General features: G+C 44.4%; 1 protein-coding gene across 1 annotated transcript in view; it reads right to left on the minus strand.

Annotated features, from left to right (window-relative positions):
- Positions 1 to 14,466: 14,466 nt before the first annotated feature.
- CD40 (CD40 molecule) overlaps positions 14,467 to 17,334 on the minus strand; it is a 34,291-nt gene continuing 31,423 nt past the window's right edge. Inside the window, exons 6-9 of the mRNA XM_075278769.1 lie at positions 16,625 to 16,683; positions 15,602 to 15,694; positions 14,748 to 14,797; positions 14,467 to 14,655 (exon numbers count right to left, since the gene is read on the minus strand). Of these exons, the coding sequence (XP_075134870.1) occupies positions 14,497 to 14,655; positions 14,748 to 14,797; positions 15,602 to 15,694; positions 16,625 to 16,683 (361 nt within the window). The 3' untranslated portion in view covers positions 14,467 to 14,496. The remainder of the gene's footprint in view (positions 14,656 to 14,747; positions 14,798 to 15,601; positions 15,695 to 16,624; positions 16,684 to 17,334) is intronic.

Here is a 17,334-nt window from a genome sequence, read left to right on the forward strand (position 1 = left end):
TGATGGGAAACTCACGAGAAACTTAGAATAACATTAGAGATCTCATTAAATTCGACATTTTTTTTTATCTGACTACATTAGTTTATCAGCATATATTAACAACGGGTTATCTCCACGTCCAATGAGGTGTTAAAATTAGGAACTCTAATGACTAATAAATTAGAAAGTGCTCCAAATATTGTAAAGCATTTCACCACTTCCAGCTCACTATGTCTAATGAATGTGAAGTCTTATTCCATTTACATGTAATTACATTTCGTTTTGTAAATGAAGCCAGATAAGAGATTCCTACTCAGATTTACTCATTTTTTACACTTAAAGGATCACAAGCCCAAACATAACACATATAAATGCCATTTTTGTAATTTGGTAATTTGCTTTCTTACATCAGTTTGCCTGCTTAGTAATCTAACTGAAAAGGGCAAGCGCCATATCAAGGACTTAAAGGGCTTTTCCATTCGCAGTCTCTTCTTCTCACTTCCTATATTTCCCCCCCCCTCCCCTCGCTGAACAGGACACTATGAAGTATCACAATACTTATGCAGATCAGATAATATGCAGATTCTTGTAAAGAACGGACTCAGTGTTATCTGTGTGTTTACATAGACAAATAACAGACTCGGCTTATCGGCTTTCTAAAGCAATATATTTAGGAAAAGTCTTCAATTTACATAAGTTAACAGTATAGATAGGATCCTTGAGATGGGACAACCCCTTAAAATGGCTAATAGAGCAATAAATGAAAGATAAGGGTGGCCATACATATCAATCTACTGATTCCAGAACGAAAGGTCAACTAATGTGTATGAGGATGGAAGAAGAATTGGCCATGTACAATCTCAACATGTCATGTTCCATTGCCAGAGAGCTCAGTTTGGTGATTTATGTCAAGAGAAATAGCTGTCAGTTGGTGTAGATATAGAGATGACCCAACCCATTATGCATTTGACTTAATTTTCTTTATAACATAACTACAACATTATTATGCTCCTAAAAAGTAATTAACAGGGCTGATACTTAGGACACATACAAATTAGATGTGTCTTGGCCAAACCCACCGATTTCAACAGTTTCGGTTCACCATTAGGGTTGAGTGATCAGGATCACAAACGTTCAGATTTCACGATCGCGATCGGAATTCCGATCCCGAACTTTTCAGGTGGGATTGAGATCGGCCAATCATTGTGGGAAAAGTTTAGCACCCATAGGAATGAATGGAAGCGGCCAGCCGCTTAACCACCTGTGTGCCGGCTGCGTCCATTCATCCCTATGGATTTACCGCAGCCTGCCACTCTTCTGCTTTGTCCCTGTTATACTCAGCTGAATAACGGTAAAACAGGGACGAAGCAGAAGAGTGGCAGTCTGCGTTAAATCACTGTGTGCTGCGCTGCTGTGAGGATGACGAGGCAAGTTCGCGAGTAGATAGATACTACTAGTAGATAGACAAGTCAATGTACAGTAATATGTATCTACTTGCAAACTTTGCTCAACATACCTGCACAGAAGTGCTGCCGCTGCCCTCTTCTGGTCCGGTCCTCTCTCCTTCACATGCCTTCAGAGCGCCCTGTGCTCCCCCGCCTACCTAGACTAGTATTATAGAGATGCTGGGAGAAGGTGGGGCTTGTGGCTTAGGAGAGTATGGGTGGGTACTGGGAGGGGAGACGTGAGTGATGCACTCACGTCTCCCTGCCCACATTCACCTAAGCCACAACAAGCCCCGCCTACTCCCATTATCTCTAACACTAGCCTAGGGAGGTGGCGGCGCTCTGAAGGCCTGTGAAGGAGAGATCAAGACCAGACCGCACCGGACCAAGAAGAACTGGGAGCGGGAGTGGATCTGTGCAGGTAATCGGACATCGGGAGGATTTTTTTTAATGACTACACAGCGTGGAGTCCAAAAATTGAAACAATTTTTGGACTACATGCTGTGTAGTGAATAGGATCGTTTTTAAAATCCGATCTTCGATTATTAAAAAAATCCCATTGACTTGCATTGGGATCGGAATTGGGATCGGGTTTGAATGGAAAATGATCGGAAATTGGATTTTAAAAACGTTCCTGAAATTTCAAGATGGGCTCAACCCTATTGATCATCTAATGTGTATGGTGACCTACTGACACACCCCTGATTAGGCCAACAACTGTCTAATCTCCATCTTTAGTCTAATAAATCCAATATAGGCACTGAATGTCTGAACATACATGTTCCAGATTGTTAAAGGGAGTCTGTCACTAGAACTATGCATATCAACTCAGCCCACCCAGATAGATAGGTTAAAGTCGTCAGAACCCAACATATCAACTCAGCCCCGCAGATAGATAGGTTAGAGTCGCCAGAACCCAGCATATCAACTCAGCCCCGCAGATAGATAGGTTAGAGTCGCCAGAGCCCAGCATATCAACTCAGCCCCGCAGATAAATAGGTTAGAGTCACCAGAATCCAGTATATCAACCCAGGAACAGGAAGGCAGGGACCGTTTATTACAATTCCTGCCTTCCCAACTATGGGAGCTGCCATGATGCTCTCTGACCCAGCGGTGTAGGAGTCAAGAATTCCAAAAGCTGCTGGGTCCTAGAGGACCCAGATCAGCTCTGGAGTACAGAAGAGATGGCTGAGGCTATATGTATCAGACCCAGTTACAGGAAAAATCATAAAATAAATTATAAAAAAACAATAAAGTGAAAGCCACACCGTCAACATTACATCCCCATCACAGGTTCTAGTACCGTTCTCAGCAACACAATGGAAGATTATATAGATAATCTGTTTTCCCTTAGCCCAAACAGCAGCACAAGATGGGGTATTCCTGCCCCTGTGTACTGTTAGGACAGGTGGAACTTTTAATAAACTAACAAGTTCCCTCCCATAAAAGGCCCAGGAGACCTCCCCCTCCCTGTGTTAGTCTCCAAGTACTATATAGCATAAGACCACATATAATCTTAACAAGCCAAGGGAGGGAGCTTTGTGCTGCTGTTTGGGCTAAGGGAAAACAGATTATCTATATAATCTTCCATTCCCCCTACGCCCAAACAGCAGCACAAGATGGGGACTTAACAAGTAATGCCCCTTCTAGGGAGGGCGATCCTGACAGGCCGAGGTCAGGATTGAGTAACCAAAGGACTTCGCCTTGGAGGTATGCCAGTCCAATCTATAGTGCCTGGCGAAAGTCAAGTGGGAAGACCAAGATGCAGCCGCACAGATCTGGTCTACTGAGAGGGACTGCCTCTCTGCCCAAGACGCCGCTACCGCCCTGGTAGCATGGGCTCGCAAAATTTCTGGGACCGGCAGCCCCTGTGTCTGAAGGGCCACTGAGATGGCCTCTTTGATCCACCTTGACAGAGTAGTCTTGGACGCCTTCTTACCCCTGTTGTGACCAAAAAAATTGACAAGTAGGTTTTCTGACCTGCGGAATGGACCTGTCCGGTCCAGATATATTCGCAGAGTTCGCACCAGATCCAAACTATGCATTTTCTGTTCCCACTCCGAGGAAGGAGAGGGGAAGAAGGTAGGTAAGGTTATAACCTGGTTTATGTTTTCCACTGAGGGAACTTTAGGCAGAAAACCTTGAATAAACCTAAGCTGGACTCGGTCCGGAAAAAAGGTCGTGTATGGCTCTGATGCCGCCAAAGCCTGGAGTTCTCCCACTCGCTTGGCAGATGTGATTGCCAGAAGAAAGGTTACTTTCCATGAGAGGTATTTGAGCTCCACCTCTGTTAAGGGTTCAAATGGAGGGCCGCATAGACCTTGTAGGACCGCACCTAGGTCCCATTGGGGGGCCGGGGGCCGTACCGGGGGTCGGAGCCTAGAGGCCCCTTTCTGGAATTGCCTTATGAGAGGATTCTGAGACAATCTAGTCCCCAATCGAGCGGATAGTGCCGAAACATGCACTCTCAAGGTGGCCGGGGACAATCCCTTGTCCAATCCCTCTTGTAAAAACTCCAGGACTGATTCAATGGACGATGTATCACACTGTCTTCTGGCCCCCCAGTCCTTAAATACTCGAGCAATCCTCTGGTAACTGCGATTGGTCGAATCCGCTCTAGAGTGGGCCAATGTTCTTAAGACGGCCTGGGACAATCCTCTGTCTCCACGTACGGTGCGGTCAACCTCCAGGCAGTGAGGTTGAACCTGTCCAGATCCTGGCAGAGCTGACTGTTTAGAGTTACCAGGTTTTGGACACACGGAAGCCTCCAGTAGGTCCCTCGACTCATTACCATGAGGTGGGTAAACCATGCCCTTTTCGGCCAGAACGGCATAATGACAATGGCCGAAGTCTGGTCCTGCCTGAGTTTCGCCAACACCCTGGGAATCATTGGAATCGGAGGGAAAACGTATGCTAGTTTGAAGCTCCAGGGTATTGACAGGGCATCGATCGCCAAGGGATTGCCGTCCCGATACAGGGAGCAGAATTGTCCCACCTTGGCGTTGTGTTGGGTGGCCATCAGATCCACCTCGGGGAGACCCCACATCCTGGTGAGTTGTTTGAACACTTCCGGGGACAGAGACCATTCGGCTGTTGTTATTAGTCCCCTTCTTAACTGGTCTGCCAGGACGTTGAGGTGGCCCTTGATATGCACCGCTGACAGCCGGGACAAGTTCTCCTCCGCCCAGGAGAATATCAGGTTGGTCACCCTCATCAGGGAGGGAGACCTGGTGCCTCCCTGTTTGTTGATATATTGGACGGCCGTTGAATTGTCTGTCCTTATTCTGACAGCCTTTCCCTGAAGATGGAGAGTCAGAGTCCGTAGTGCCAGATAAATTGCCATAAGCTCTCGCCAGTTGGAGGAGCGAGTTCTCTCTTGATGGTTCCAGGCTCCTCGTATTAGGGTCTCCCCCAGATGCGCTCCCCAGCCTGTAAGGGAGGCATCTGTGGTCAACAGGGTCCAGGAAGTCTGGACCGTGGACCTCCCGTCCTTGAGTTGAGACCACCATTCCAGTGATCGACGGGTACTGATGGAAAGCTGGATAGGCTTCTGAAGTCCCGAAGGACTGTGGTTCCATACTCTAAGGATCTCGAGTTGTAAGGGGCGCATATGCCATAGTGCCCAAGGAACTGCCTCGATGGTTGCGGACATGAGACCCAGGACCTTCATCGCTGTCCTGATTGTAACCTTCCTGGTTCGGGATAGGTAGTGAACCGCTCGACCAATCTTCTCCTTCCGAGGAGAGGGCAGGGAGATCATCATACTGAGAGAATCCAACATGAACCCCAGGAACTGAATCCGGGTTGATGGAACCACTACCGACTTTTGCCAGTTTACCAGCCAGCCCAGCTCGCTCACAAAGGCCACTGTGATATCCAACTGTGTGGCCAAGACCTCCCTTGACTGAGCTTTCATCAGCCAGTCGTCTAAATAAGGGACAATAAATATCCCCTGGAGGCGCAGGGCGGCTATGACCGGAGCCACTACCTTTGTGAAGGTGTGGGGGGCCGAGGATATACCGAACGGGAGAGCTGTAAACTGGAAGTGATGTAATCTTCCGTTTAAATACGTGGCAATCCTTAAGTACTTCCTGTGTGGAGGATAAATGGGGATATGGAGGTATGCGTCCCTCAGATCCAAGGTGACGAATAGTTCTCCTGGCTGCAGAAAGGGGAGAACCGATCTTATGGTCTCCATACGGAACCGGACCTTGCGGATGAATTGATTTACATACCTCAGGTCGATAATCATGCGCCACCCTCCGGTGGACTTTGGTACTAGAAACACGGGTGAATAAACGCCTTGACCCTGTTCGTCTGGAGGGACGGGTTCCAACGCAGCCTTGTCCACATACTCCTGCACGGATCTTTGCAGATGAAGTTGTTTGGTGCCCTGAAGAGGGCGGGTCCTCCTGTATCTGTCTGGAGGGGGGGATAGGAAGCTTATTTTGTAGCCTTCCCGCAAAAGCTGGAGAACCCATGGATCCTGGATATGATGGTGCCAGGCGGCTAGATGTAAAGAAAGCCGACCCCCCACCTTGGCCCTGCAGGCGAGGGAATCGTGATAGTCAGAAGGTGGATCTTTTTCCACCACCACGGGAGGAACCTCGACCGCCTCTAGAGCCAGAGGGGCGCCCTCGAAACTGGCCTCTTGACATGCCTCTCGCGGGGGCGTAGCCACGAAAGGATCGTTGCCTGGATCCTGTAGACTGAGGTAGGTTCTTACCTTTCGAATCGGCCAACCCCTCCATTAGCCGGTCAAGTTCACTTCCGAATAGCCTGCCTGGCTCAAAGGGCAGGGCGCATAAATTGAATTTTGAGGCGTTATCTGCCTTCCAGGGCTTGAGCCAGAGGGGGCGCCTCGCGGCGGTAGACAGTGCCATGGTTCTCGCTGCCAGCTTGGTCTGATAGAAAGCGGTCTCAGAGAGGTAGTCGGACATGAGGCTAATGGTTGTCATAGCCTTTAACAGATCGTCCCGATGGACACCGGAGTCGATGTCCCTCTCCAGATTTGAGACCTCCGATCGCAGTTTAGCGACTACCTCACTAGCCGCGATGCCCACCGAAGCTTGAGCAGAGGAAGAGGCGTAAATACGCCTCAGGGACCCCTCCACCCTGCGATCCATCACATCCTGGAGGTTAGAGCCATCCTCCGCTGGCACCACCGTGCGTTTAGATAATTTGGAGACCGCTATGTCGACCTTAGGGGGGGGGGGCCCAGGAGCTGGACTGGGCCTCGGCCAAGGGAAAGAGCGCCCTAAAGCGCCTAGAAGCATTGAATGGACGCTCAGGGAACCTCCATTCAGCTTCAAACCTTTTGACCATATCAGGGTTGGCCTTAAAGGTTTTGAGGGAGGTGGACGGAGTCTCCTCCGTGGCCTCCTCTGCGTCCTTGGCCCGTAAGACCCTAAGCAACTTAGGCATCCTATCCACCGGGAAAACCGGCTTAGTTGGGTCCAGGTTGTCCTCTCCTGAGGAAACCTCGTCCAAAATCTGCAGCGCCTCCATAGGTGGAAGCGAAGGGGGTGATGACTCCATGCGTGGTCTTTTAGACAGCTGAGAGATTGAGACCTTGATTTCTCTCATTGATTCCTCAACGAATTCTCTCACCCAACCAACCACGTCACGGACAGAAGTGTCTTCTGAAGGGGGACCTCGGCATCCGCGACAACACTGGTAGGCGTAGCCGTCCGGTAAAGGCACCTCACATTTAGCACAAGCAAGGTGACGCCGTTTACTAGAAGCTTTCCTCCTAGGATTCTCCGCAATAGAGGAGGAAGATGACATCTAAAGAGAAATATATTGCTCATTATTCCTCTTACCTTAAAGCTTCTACCCTCAGGCCCCACCAGGGGGCATACATCACCTCGGTTATGGTTCAGAAATCTCCAACGTAGGGAAATTCAGCCTTCTGGTTCTGGGTGTCCAGGAACAGTAGGAACCTGCAAGCTAGAGCTGACAGGCAACCTACACTGGGCAACCCAGAGCTAAATAAGGGAGAAGGGGGGGGGGTGGAGTTATGTTAACTCCGCCCTCTCTACCTTCTTGCCCCCCAGCATGGCTGGGGATTACAAAACCTTCCCCCAGCAAACCTAATAGCAAACCGAAGCAGGGGGGGGGAACCTGTCCCCCTGAAACGGCCTTCTAAGGAGGCACAGAGCGCATAGACGAAGCGCCCTGGACTGCGCATGCGCGAACCGGCAAAGTCGCGCATGCGCGAAGCAAACTCCCCCGCGCATGCGCGGAGAAGCGGAAGTCCGCGGCGCACCAGACAGTGCCCGCGGCAGAAAATGTAGAGCGCCGCGAGGTTCCTCCTCCCCCGGCCGCCAGAGCCTGTCACATCCAGGCGGCGGGGGAAGCGCGGCGGGACAGGACAGCAGTCCGAAGGATGCGCCGCAAGACTCACTCCCCCCCCCCGGCCGCCGGAGCACCCTTACCCAGGCGGGGGGGGGGAGCAGAAGCAAGAGGAGCCGCCAGGAATCCCCCTGCCCCAGGTAAAACCCAGAGGGGGAGGGGGAAACATAAAATCCCAAAGGAGGAAAAAATCCTTAAGAAAAATAAAATTGTGGGAGAGGAAAGGAGACCTCTCCCTCCACTTGTCCTGGTCCACAGGACAGAAAAAAACACAGGGAGGGGGAGGTCTCCTGGGCCTTTTATGGGAGGGAACTTGTTAGTTTATTAAAAGTTCCACCTGTCCTAACAGTACACAGGGGCAGGAATACCCCATCTTGTGCTGCTGTTTGGGCGTAGGGGGAATAATAAGTGTCACAAAAGTAAAAAAAAAAAAAAGACCATAACAGAGGGGAAAAAAAAAAATTTTTTAGCACTTCGTGCTACTGAAAAGCAAATACAAAAAAAATTAAAACAAGGCATTACCCTCATTTTCTCGGTTAATAAAATAATCAAAAAACATGAGAAAAAAAGCTACATAAAAATAAAGCCCCATTTGTCACCAAAAAAAGAAACAAAAATTATTCAAATTATGACCCTCAAAAACCCATGTATGAAATAAACCAAAAATGTGTCCGACCCTGAAGTGGGAAAATAACCCAAGTGGTTACACTAGTAAACGAGGAATACCACTACGTTACTTGTCGTGTTGATCTGGGTTCCACGTTCATGTTGACCAGCATTAGCATTATCTTCTTACTCATTAAAATGGATATTTTAAGAAGTTATCAAGGTAAGGGAACGGTTTTTCTACATCACAGACATTATCCTTGATTTCTGTTGGTTTTAGGACATACACTTTATGATCAGTGTATATTTTGCAGTAGAGGAAGACCGAGGAAAACCGTAAAATTACTCAAGATGCTCATACAAAATTAACAAAGTCTGCGGCATTGATTTTCCAAGAATTACTTAAAGGTTAAACATGTAGTTATCAAGCAGTTCTATTATGCATAAACCAGAAGTAAATGAACAAACTGGAATATAGTTATATGGAAAGTGATTCGGCTTAAGTGAAATTTTATTAAAAGAAAAACACAAAGCACCGCTCAATAAGCGCCAATGTACTCGGTCCAAGGTCAGAAGCTATATATGTAAAAATCACTCTAGCACTCCAATGGAAACTTCAGTAGTTTAACCACAATTGCTCAGAATCCTGCACATATTGTATGTTTTTTTTATTCATTTATGTCTAGTAGTCCATTGGGCGGCCCTACTCAGTAAATCCCTGGGTAGGTGTTTATGCAGAGTTCCCGATCACTTTTGTACGACCATCCATTGGGGACCTGAGCCATGAATGGGCAGAGGCTTCAATGAATAAAATGTAAGTGATACTCTAACCGTTCCATAATTCAAAAAGTAGATATCAATCTGTTCAGCTCTATAACTGGCTGTCCATAGATAAGGCTGCATATAAAACATAGTTACATAGTAGATGAGGTTGGATGAAGACCATCAGGTCCAACCTATAAACCTACAGTGTTGATCTAGGGGAAGGCAAAAAATCCCATGCCAATTGCCCCATTTTGGGGGAAAATTCCTTCCTGATTCCATGACTAGTTCCATTTAAATATGGTGTGGCAGACAGATTTTATCATTATATATCATCATTTTTGAATTGTGTAAGTAAAAATAAATTTGGTCCTTAAAGGGGATGTGCAGGCAATTTTTTTTTTTTAAATTATGCCAGAAGTAAAAAAAAAAACAAAAAAAAAAAACATACCCACCTTTCTGCGGTGCTCCGGTCCTGTACCCCCATTGTTTTCTTCTGGTGGAAGTTCTTGCTGCACGTGACCACTGCAGCCAAGGAGAGATCTCAGCCGATAGGACAAGGGATGACACAGGTGGTGAGGACTTCTGGCAAACGAGCAGAACGGAGCAATAGAACTGAACCACTCTGGAAAGACATCGGAGCACCAGGGACAGGTGAGTATGTTTTTTTTTTTTTTGGGGGGGGGGGTTCACCTCCTTCGGCTTAATTTGCACTGTCAGTCTCTTTGTTGTCATTACAAGATCACTCTGCACAGAGAACTAATGATTATGACGATGACCATGAAGTCTTCCTTCTTTCTCTTCCGTTCTTCCTTAGCTGCTATGGACTCCTAGTATATCTTCTCTTCTCAGCATATGTGTGTCTACGTCTGTAATATATTACTGTGTATTATCCTGTATCTGTATTGCTATGCTGCTGTAACACGCTGAAATTTCCCCAATGTGGGACTATTAAAGGATTATCTTATCTTATTACACACTCAGGACATATCAAGGGCAAGGGATTGGCTCCAATTTCACCTCTAAATGGGTTTGTCTTTTGCTGGAACCAAAGGATCAATCACGTTATATGTGACGTAGGTAGGATCATTGAACAGTAATATAACTATGATCATACTTCCCTATTCCTATAATAAAAAAGTCTTAAACTTGTCAAAAAGTTCCCAAATGCAAATAAGGGAAACTTTTAGAAATCACAAGAGTCCTTGAAACTAGGTTTTTATTAAGAAAACAAGCACAAAAATTTACATGGTATCTCTTTCAAGAAAAAAAAAAGTATTTTACATAGTGAGTTATGTATACTTCAAAGCACCATTTCAGCGACACCATACACCCTATATATACATGTATACACAGGCAATATATCATTATGTACTGCGTTTAGAGGGGTAGTTCAACTCTTCTATGACAAAAAGTTAATTGTGACCCCTTGGTTTTGCAAGTGTAGGCTATGTTTACCGATATTATCCTGGCCCCTCTACCTTAGTGGGGCGACGGTCTCTGTTGATGTTGACTTAGCCTTTCTGGTAAAGTGTTACTCCAAAAAAAAAAAAAAAATACTACTACTACTAAAAGGCAAAAAAAAAAAAATAATAATAATAAAAAAAAAAAAATAATAAAAAAAATAATAACAATAGAAAAACACAGCTGGTCATATCCTGGGCAAGGCAGCGCGATTTAGGATATCCAGTAATTGGTTTGGGATGTAAACACTTTTTATCTATAAAAACTGATGTTCTTTTACTAGGAAACATCTTCACATCTATTACGGGACAACATTTCTAAATTACTAGTTCCACCGTCAATCCACAGAAAATAACCCACTAAAGTGAATGTCCGCCATGTTATTTTAAGCCCAACATTCCCTTATAATTTCTTACTATACAGTGTCACAAAGTTTGCCTGATGCCGGGGGCCCCACGTGTTGTAAACCGCAGCAAATCCCATCCACACCTTACGTGCAGCGGACACGCTGTGATTTCCAAAACCATTTCGCTATAGGTATAATGAAAGCAGAAAGTCCACAGAGAACACGTTAACACCGCGTTTTTTGCTGTGGCCTGCTACGTGGGGCCTTATCCTGAAACAGTCCTGCCAGTTCTGCCATTTTCTGTTCAAAAACAACGGATGGACTCCATTATAGTCAAAGGGGTCCATCAGGCTCTGTATACTACGGCTATGGTAATGATCCGCCTGTCCTGTGACAGACCAGAGCAATGGACAGCTGACAGCAGTGTGAACCTAGTGTCACTTTATTTTTATTTTTTTTTAACAAATTTCCACTTTTTATTTAGAGGTTCAGAACAGAAGATTTCCTTTAAGTAAAGACCTATTTTCTTCTGCTTTAATAGCTTGTCCACTGTGGAACCTGAATTTATTACTATGGCCACAACCCTATTGCTATGCAAAACACATTGGAGAATTCTTTTACCATCAATTATAAAAAGCCCGTTCCAACACAACTTCAGAAATAAGGTAAAAAGGAAGTACCTTGGCGTAGCAGACAAAGCATTTAGTAATACAATCTATACAGCGATTACAAGGCGCTCACATTCTGTACATTCATAAATGATCCCTATTAATACAGGGAGACAAAGCAATCAATCCTTCTACCATATTAAGCACTGTGCCAACACTGATATTTAGTACCTGTTTATCTAAACGTATAGAAGCTGCAAACATATTGCTGCAACTAAGAGGGAGGGGCAACAATGGCAAGGGAAGTAATACATCCTGCACCACCGGACAGGTTCCCATTAAAAAAGCCCTAAACAGATAAAATGAACACAAAAAATTAAATTGTCTTCTTTCCATTTAACCATTGAATTTCAGTAATGAAACTGAGAAATATCAAAACAATCCTCTGTGTGTCGCACAACACCTCCATATTCCCCTACCTTCTTGTAAGACAACTGGCTGAAGCAGAAACCTCCCTCTTTTGTACTGGCTGCAGCAGAAACCTCCCTCCTTTGTACTGGCTGCAGCAGAAACCTCCCTCCTTTGTACTGGCTGCAGCAGAAACCTCCCTCCTGTGTACTGGCTGCAGCAGAAACCTCCCTCCTGTGTACTGGCTGCAGCAGAAACCTCCCTCCTTTGTACTGGCTGCAGCAGAATCTTCCCTCCTCTGTCTACAGCAGAACAAGACAATGTTCACCCATCTTACTGACTTACTCCTCTCTGTTTCCAGTTGAAGATGGAACAGATCAGCTGGAGATTAACCCCAGATCAACGAATGCTAAAGGTAAGATTATCTCTGCTCACTTTTATCATTTACTTCTAGGTTTAGTGTTTCTTTAAGATACAGTTGAACTTTTTATACATATAGAATTTCAAGGACATAAGAATCTAAGTAAAATATTGAGAACCTTTGAAAGTACGTCGTAAGGAGTTACTTATCTTGCATCTATCCCAAATTACAGCTTGTATTTCACTCCGGAGCTGAATTATCTGCTTTGCAGACTTCAGAGCTGAAATCTCAGCGCTCCTTTGCCCACAATGTTCTCTGGTGATTTGATCTGTGTAGTGTCAAATTGTACACAATGTATAGCGAACTTATGTAGAAGAAATTGATAATCCCATTGCAAGACAGGAGCTCAGTTAAGGCCGGGTTCACATATGCCCCAGGTGCCCGTCAGGGGGCAAATCCATCATAACTAATTTGATGAAAGAGTTCTGCAAACCTTTTTTGTCTGTTGATTTCAGCTAAAAAGAAAGACACCCGACTGACTCCATGATAGTCAATGAGATACCTTGGGCTTCATTGCTATTTCTGCTCTCCATTCTTCTGGTCCTCTGACAGATGTGAACCAAGTGCAAGGTTTTAGGCTGTGTTTGACAAGTCATATAGTCAGTGCAGCGGTGGACAATAAGACCACCTGACCATGCAAGATTAAAACCCAATGTGTATTCCATGGCAGAAATCCTAGGTTGACACTCAGATTTCTGCGTCTTATTTTTCTTAGTAAATCTCCGTCAGTGTGAACATAACCTAACATAGTCAATAACTAAGGATCTGTAAAATATAATTTTTGCAATGAATTTGCAAAGTTACTCAACTTGTTACATAGACTAATTCTACAAATATACTGTAAAATGTTTATTAGTGAACATATCCTTTAAGTAATCCTATTAAATAAATATTCATTCTGAGTTCCGTTGGTATTTGTACCACGTAGTTATATGATGGGAGGTCAGTGGAATGTCAGGGCCAAACCCCAGGCTAGCCCAATCCCCTTTGGCTATCAAAAGTGTTAGGCATAGGTTAAGTTGGGGTAACGTTACGAAACCTGAATTAAGGAATTAAGGAAACCTACTCAAGGAAGAGTGAACACGGACAAAATACTACTAGCCAACAATGAGAGGTACCATGAGCCACTGCAGTGAGGGGGTCACAATTTTGACTTCCTATCTCCTATAATAATATATCATACTTGCCATCATTTCAGTTATTCTAACAAGGCCATGCCCACTTGACGTGACGAGGCCCCCTTTGGTGGCATGACACTCCTACTTTTTGTGACACGAACAAGCAAATGTGCTGTTCATGAGGCACATAAAGTGCCCATATCGCATCTTAAATCACAGAGAACTTGGCAAATGCCACTGAGCCCAAGAGAGTTGCCCACTCTTCTGGGAGTCCAGGGCCTCACCACTGTTCTAGGAGCCTCTGGAGTTGGCAAGTATGTGCTATATATCAAAACAACCACTTTTTTTTTATTAATTCCAATGTGTATTTCAGAAACCCCTAATGATCAGCTAGTATTGTTGAGAGAATCTTCTGCTAGCAAGACATAGCGTACCGGCCATTAAAGGTAGTTATGAAGAGGAGACTTCCTTCTATGACACCAATGTACCCTACAACGGCCATAGAAAGGGATTGGCAAGAAAACCTATTATAAATTCTGGATAAAATATGGCAAAGGCAATGTGTGACAAATGTCACATTAAAGAGGCAGTCTATATATATATATATATATATATATATATATTCATTGGCGTATTTCTCATGGACAGTCAGTAATTGGCACTTGGCAAATTATAAAAAAGAAATATAAATAATTTTGATGATAAAAATAAATTACAAAAACATAATTTTGCTAAGCTGTTCTACAATACTATAACATCACTTATACTTAGATGATGATGATCTCTTGGGTTATTATATTAGGGAAGGTCAAGTGATGAGTTGTTTGACATCTGAAAACCCACAAAGACCAGGTGGCGCAAGTCCAGTTTGGAAGTCCTTACTAACATGTCAAAAAATTGTATTACTAGTTAGTGGTTAGTAGGGCTGTTGTCCATATGAAATTTTTGATTCTAGGTCTTCGCCGAGGTTGACATCCATGTTCTCTCAGACCTCCTCCTGTGACATGTGCCAGTCCTTCCCCTGCTCCTGGGCCACCGGCAGTCCTTGCATTGTAATATCCTGGTCATCCTGATCTTCTTCAGGAAGGTTGTATTCCTTAGGTATCACAAGTAGCTCTTCTTTGTTTTCTTCAGGTGGTTCTTGCTAAAATTAAAGGCCAAAACAATCATGACGTCTTGTGAGGATGGGCTCCGATATTGTATGCATTTTTCATAGCATTGATGGCAATCACTTACCGGTTTGGCTTTGTTCTTGTCTTTACGATTCTTAAGATATGATTTTCTAACTAAATAATTGAAAAAAAAAAATTAACCATAGTAATCCAGGATATCAGAGGCAAGATATCAAGATAAGCAGCTTAAAAATAAAAGGTAGATCTACAGTATTGTGCAAAAGATGTAAATGTGAAAAAAAAATCTATAAAGTAAGAATCCTTTCAGAAATAGAAGGCTTAATAGTTTATTTTTGTCAGTTAACGAAATTAAGTGAATGAAGAAAAGAGAAATGTAAAGCCCATCAATATTTGGTGCACTTAGAGGAATCCTGGAAGTGATTATATGGCCCCCGATCCCAACATCATCCAATCTATCTTGGATGGCATAAAGAGACAGAAGGATTGGACCAAGCCTACATCCTCCGAAGATCTGTGCTTACTTCTCCAAGATGGTGGGATCATTCCCTAAAAACTGTCTGCAAGTGTACCGGGAAGAATTGATGGAAGGCAAAAACAGCTCTTGGTTTGACCTGATCTGGCTACATGTTGCATAGACTTTTATTGAATGTTATAATACATTTCCCGTAGAGTGGTCGTTGGTGTTTTTTGATGCCAAGCCTGTGCAGGTCAGCCCATTGCCATGTCATCTTTGACTTAAAAACAAGGGTGAGCAATTTTTGGAGAATCTGAACAGGCCTTACATATGAGATAGCTGACAAACATTTAATGCAATATGCTGTCGGGACTAGTACCCATTATACTGTTGGATGATCCGCCCCAAAATAAACCAAATTCAAGTCTAAGGTGAATGAACAGTTCCAGTGTAGAGGTTCCGCTATGTGCGGATATTAATGTTGTGAGTATATTTCTACTTACTGAAGATAACTGCAAGGCAAGCAATCACTAGAAGTGCCACGACTACTACAACATAGACCCAAACATTAGAATGGTCAGGTGCTGGGCTAGGCCCTGGAAAGGGAAGAGAAAAAAAAAATCACATTAGTATCACAATTCAGGGGAGTAGCTAATGTGCAGAGTTAGCCATTGGTACTGAGCCCTGGACTTTGAGGGGGTCCCTCTGCCACATACAATATATTCTAAATGGCACAAGGAAGGTATGGGCCCCATTACAAACTTTGCATTGAGGACATTAAAATGTGGCCGACTTGCCCATTTGAGACCTTGTCATAGTTGACCTCAACCACTTGCTAGGATGCTGTCGCTATAATAAGCTATAACGCCATGTACTGTTTTATACCATGTTCCAAATTTGTGGACTGTGCTGTTGCCCAGTTTCTTATTTCTACATGGTTTGAGAAGGTGAGAGGTGAGATTCTGGAAGGTCGCTATATCTCCCCCAGATTCTTCACTTATTTGTGGTAGGTGAGGCTACAATTCAGGTAACACCTTAGCTGTGAGATGACGCCTTCTGTTAACCTACTAGGGAGGAGACTTCAAACACAGGTAGGAGCTGGGCCTTATTAAAGGCCTATAAAAGGTTGCCAAGACCTATCCCCTGGGCAGTTCCTGGGGGAGAGAAGAGGAGCCGGGTTCTGTCCTAATACACTGTAAACTGGTGAGAGTCCAGTATGAACTGTTACCGTTACTGTGTTCTGTGTTAACCGTGTGGCTGAAGCAAGCCACATGTACAGTTAGGGTATTTGCTGTATAGTTAGCAGCTCAGACAAGCAGGATTTCTGTTATAGTTTTGCCTGAAGTTAAGGCTTTTTTTGTTTTGCCGTTTTTGCAAAATAAACGTGCAGGTTAAAAACTGTTTGCACCTGAATTTTTGTGTCTGTCTCTGACTGTCTGGGTCTGCTGCTGGTTCCACTGAGCCAATCCTCCCACAGTGGTTTTATGGGGCATTTTGTATCGTAACAGGTAGACATAATAACTCACCACAAATGACATCATTGGTCGGAGTTCCTTTCTGTATTACCGTCTCTGACTTGCCACACCTGAAATTGAAAGACTTGTTACAAGGGTGAAGTTATCTTTTGTATATAATAAGTTATTGTATATTATAGATAAGAGCCTGATCGGCTTTAGTACGTGAACGTGAAGGGGTTGTCTGGTTTATAAAGTTCATGGGGTTTCCAGGCTAAAAATAAAGATAACCTATCCTAAGGATATCAGAATATTAGGGGTCTGACACCCAATACCTCCACCAATCAGCTGTTCTCTGATTGTTCTCCAAAATAGGTGTAGACCCAATGGAGATATAAAAAATAAAAAAAATACATTTTTATAAAAACATTTTCATAAAATTTGGGCCACCTCATGGCATCCAGCGATTTGTGTCTTCCTCCTCCGGGCACTCTGGCGCTCTTCTGTGATGTCATGCAACAAAAGGGTCACCACTGACTGGGCCTCAGTGGTGACCCTGGGCACCTGATGTCACAGAAGAGCGGATTTTCTGCTTCAATTATACCTATGGGGAAACTGACGTAGTTTTCGTAGGTATAATAGACATGCTGCGATTTCCAAAACCGCACTCGTTTTGGAAATTGCAACATGTCCACTATGCGTATTTTTCTGCAGTATGTGATGGGATTACAGGGACTGTAAAACACTGCGTTTTTCACCGCATTTTTTTTTTGTGGCATTTC

This window comes from Leptodactylus fuscus, chromosome 6 (assembly GCF_031893055.1).
Source record: "Leptodactylus fuscus isolate aLepFus1 chromosome 6, aLepFus1.hap2, whole genome shotgun sequence".
NCBI lineage: Eukaryota > Metazoa > Chordata > Amphibia > Anura > Leptodactylidae > Leptodactylus > Leptodactylus fuscus.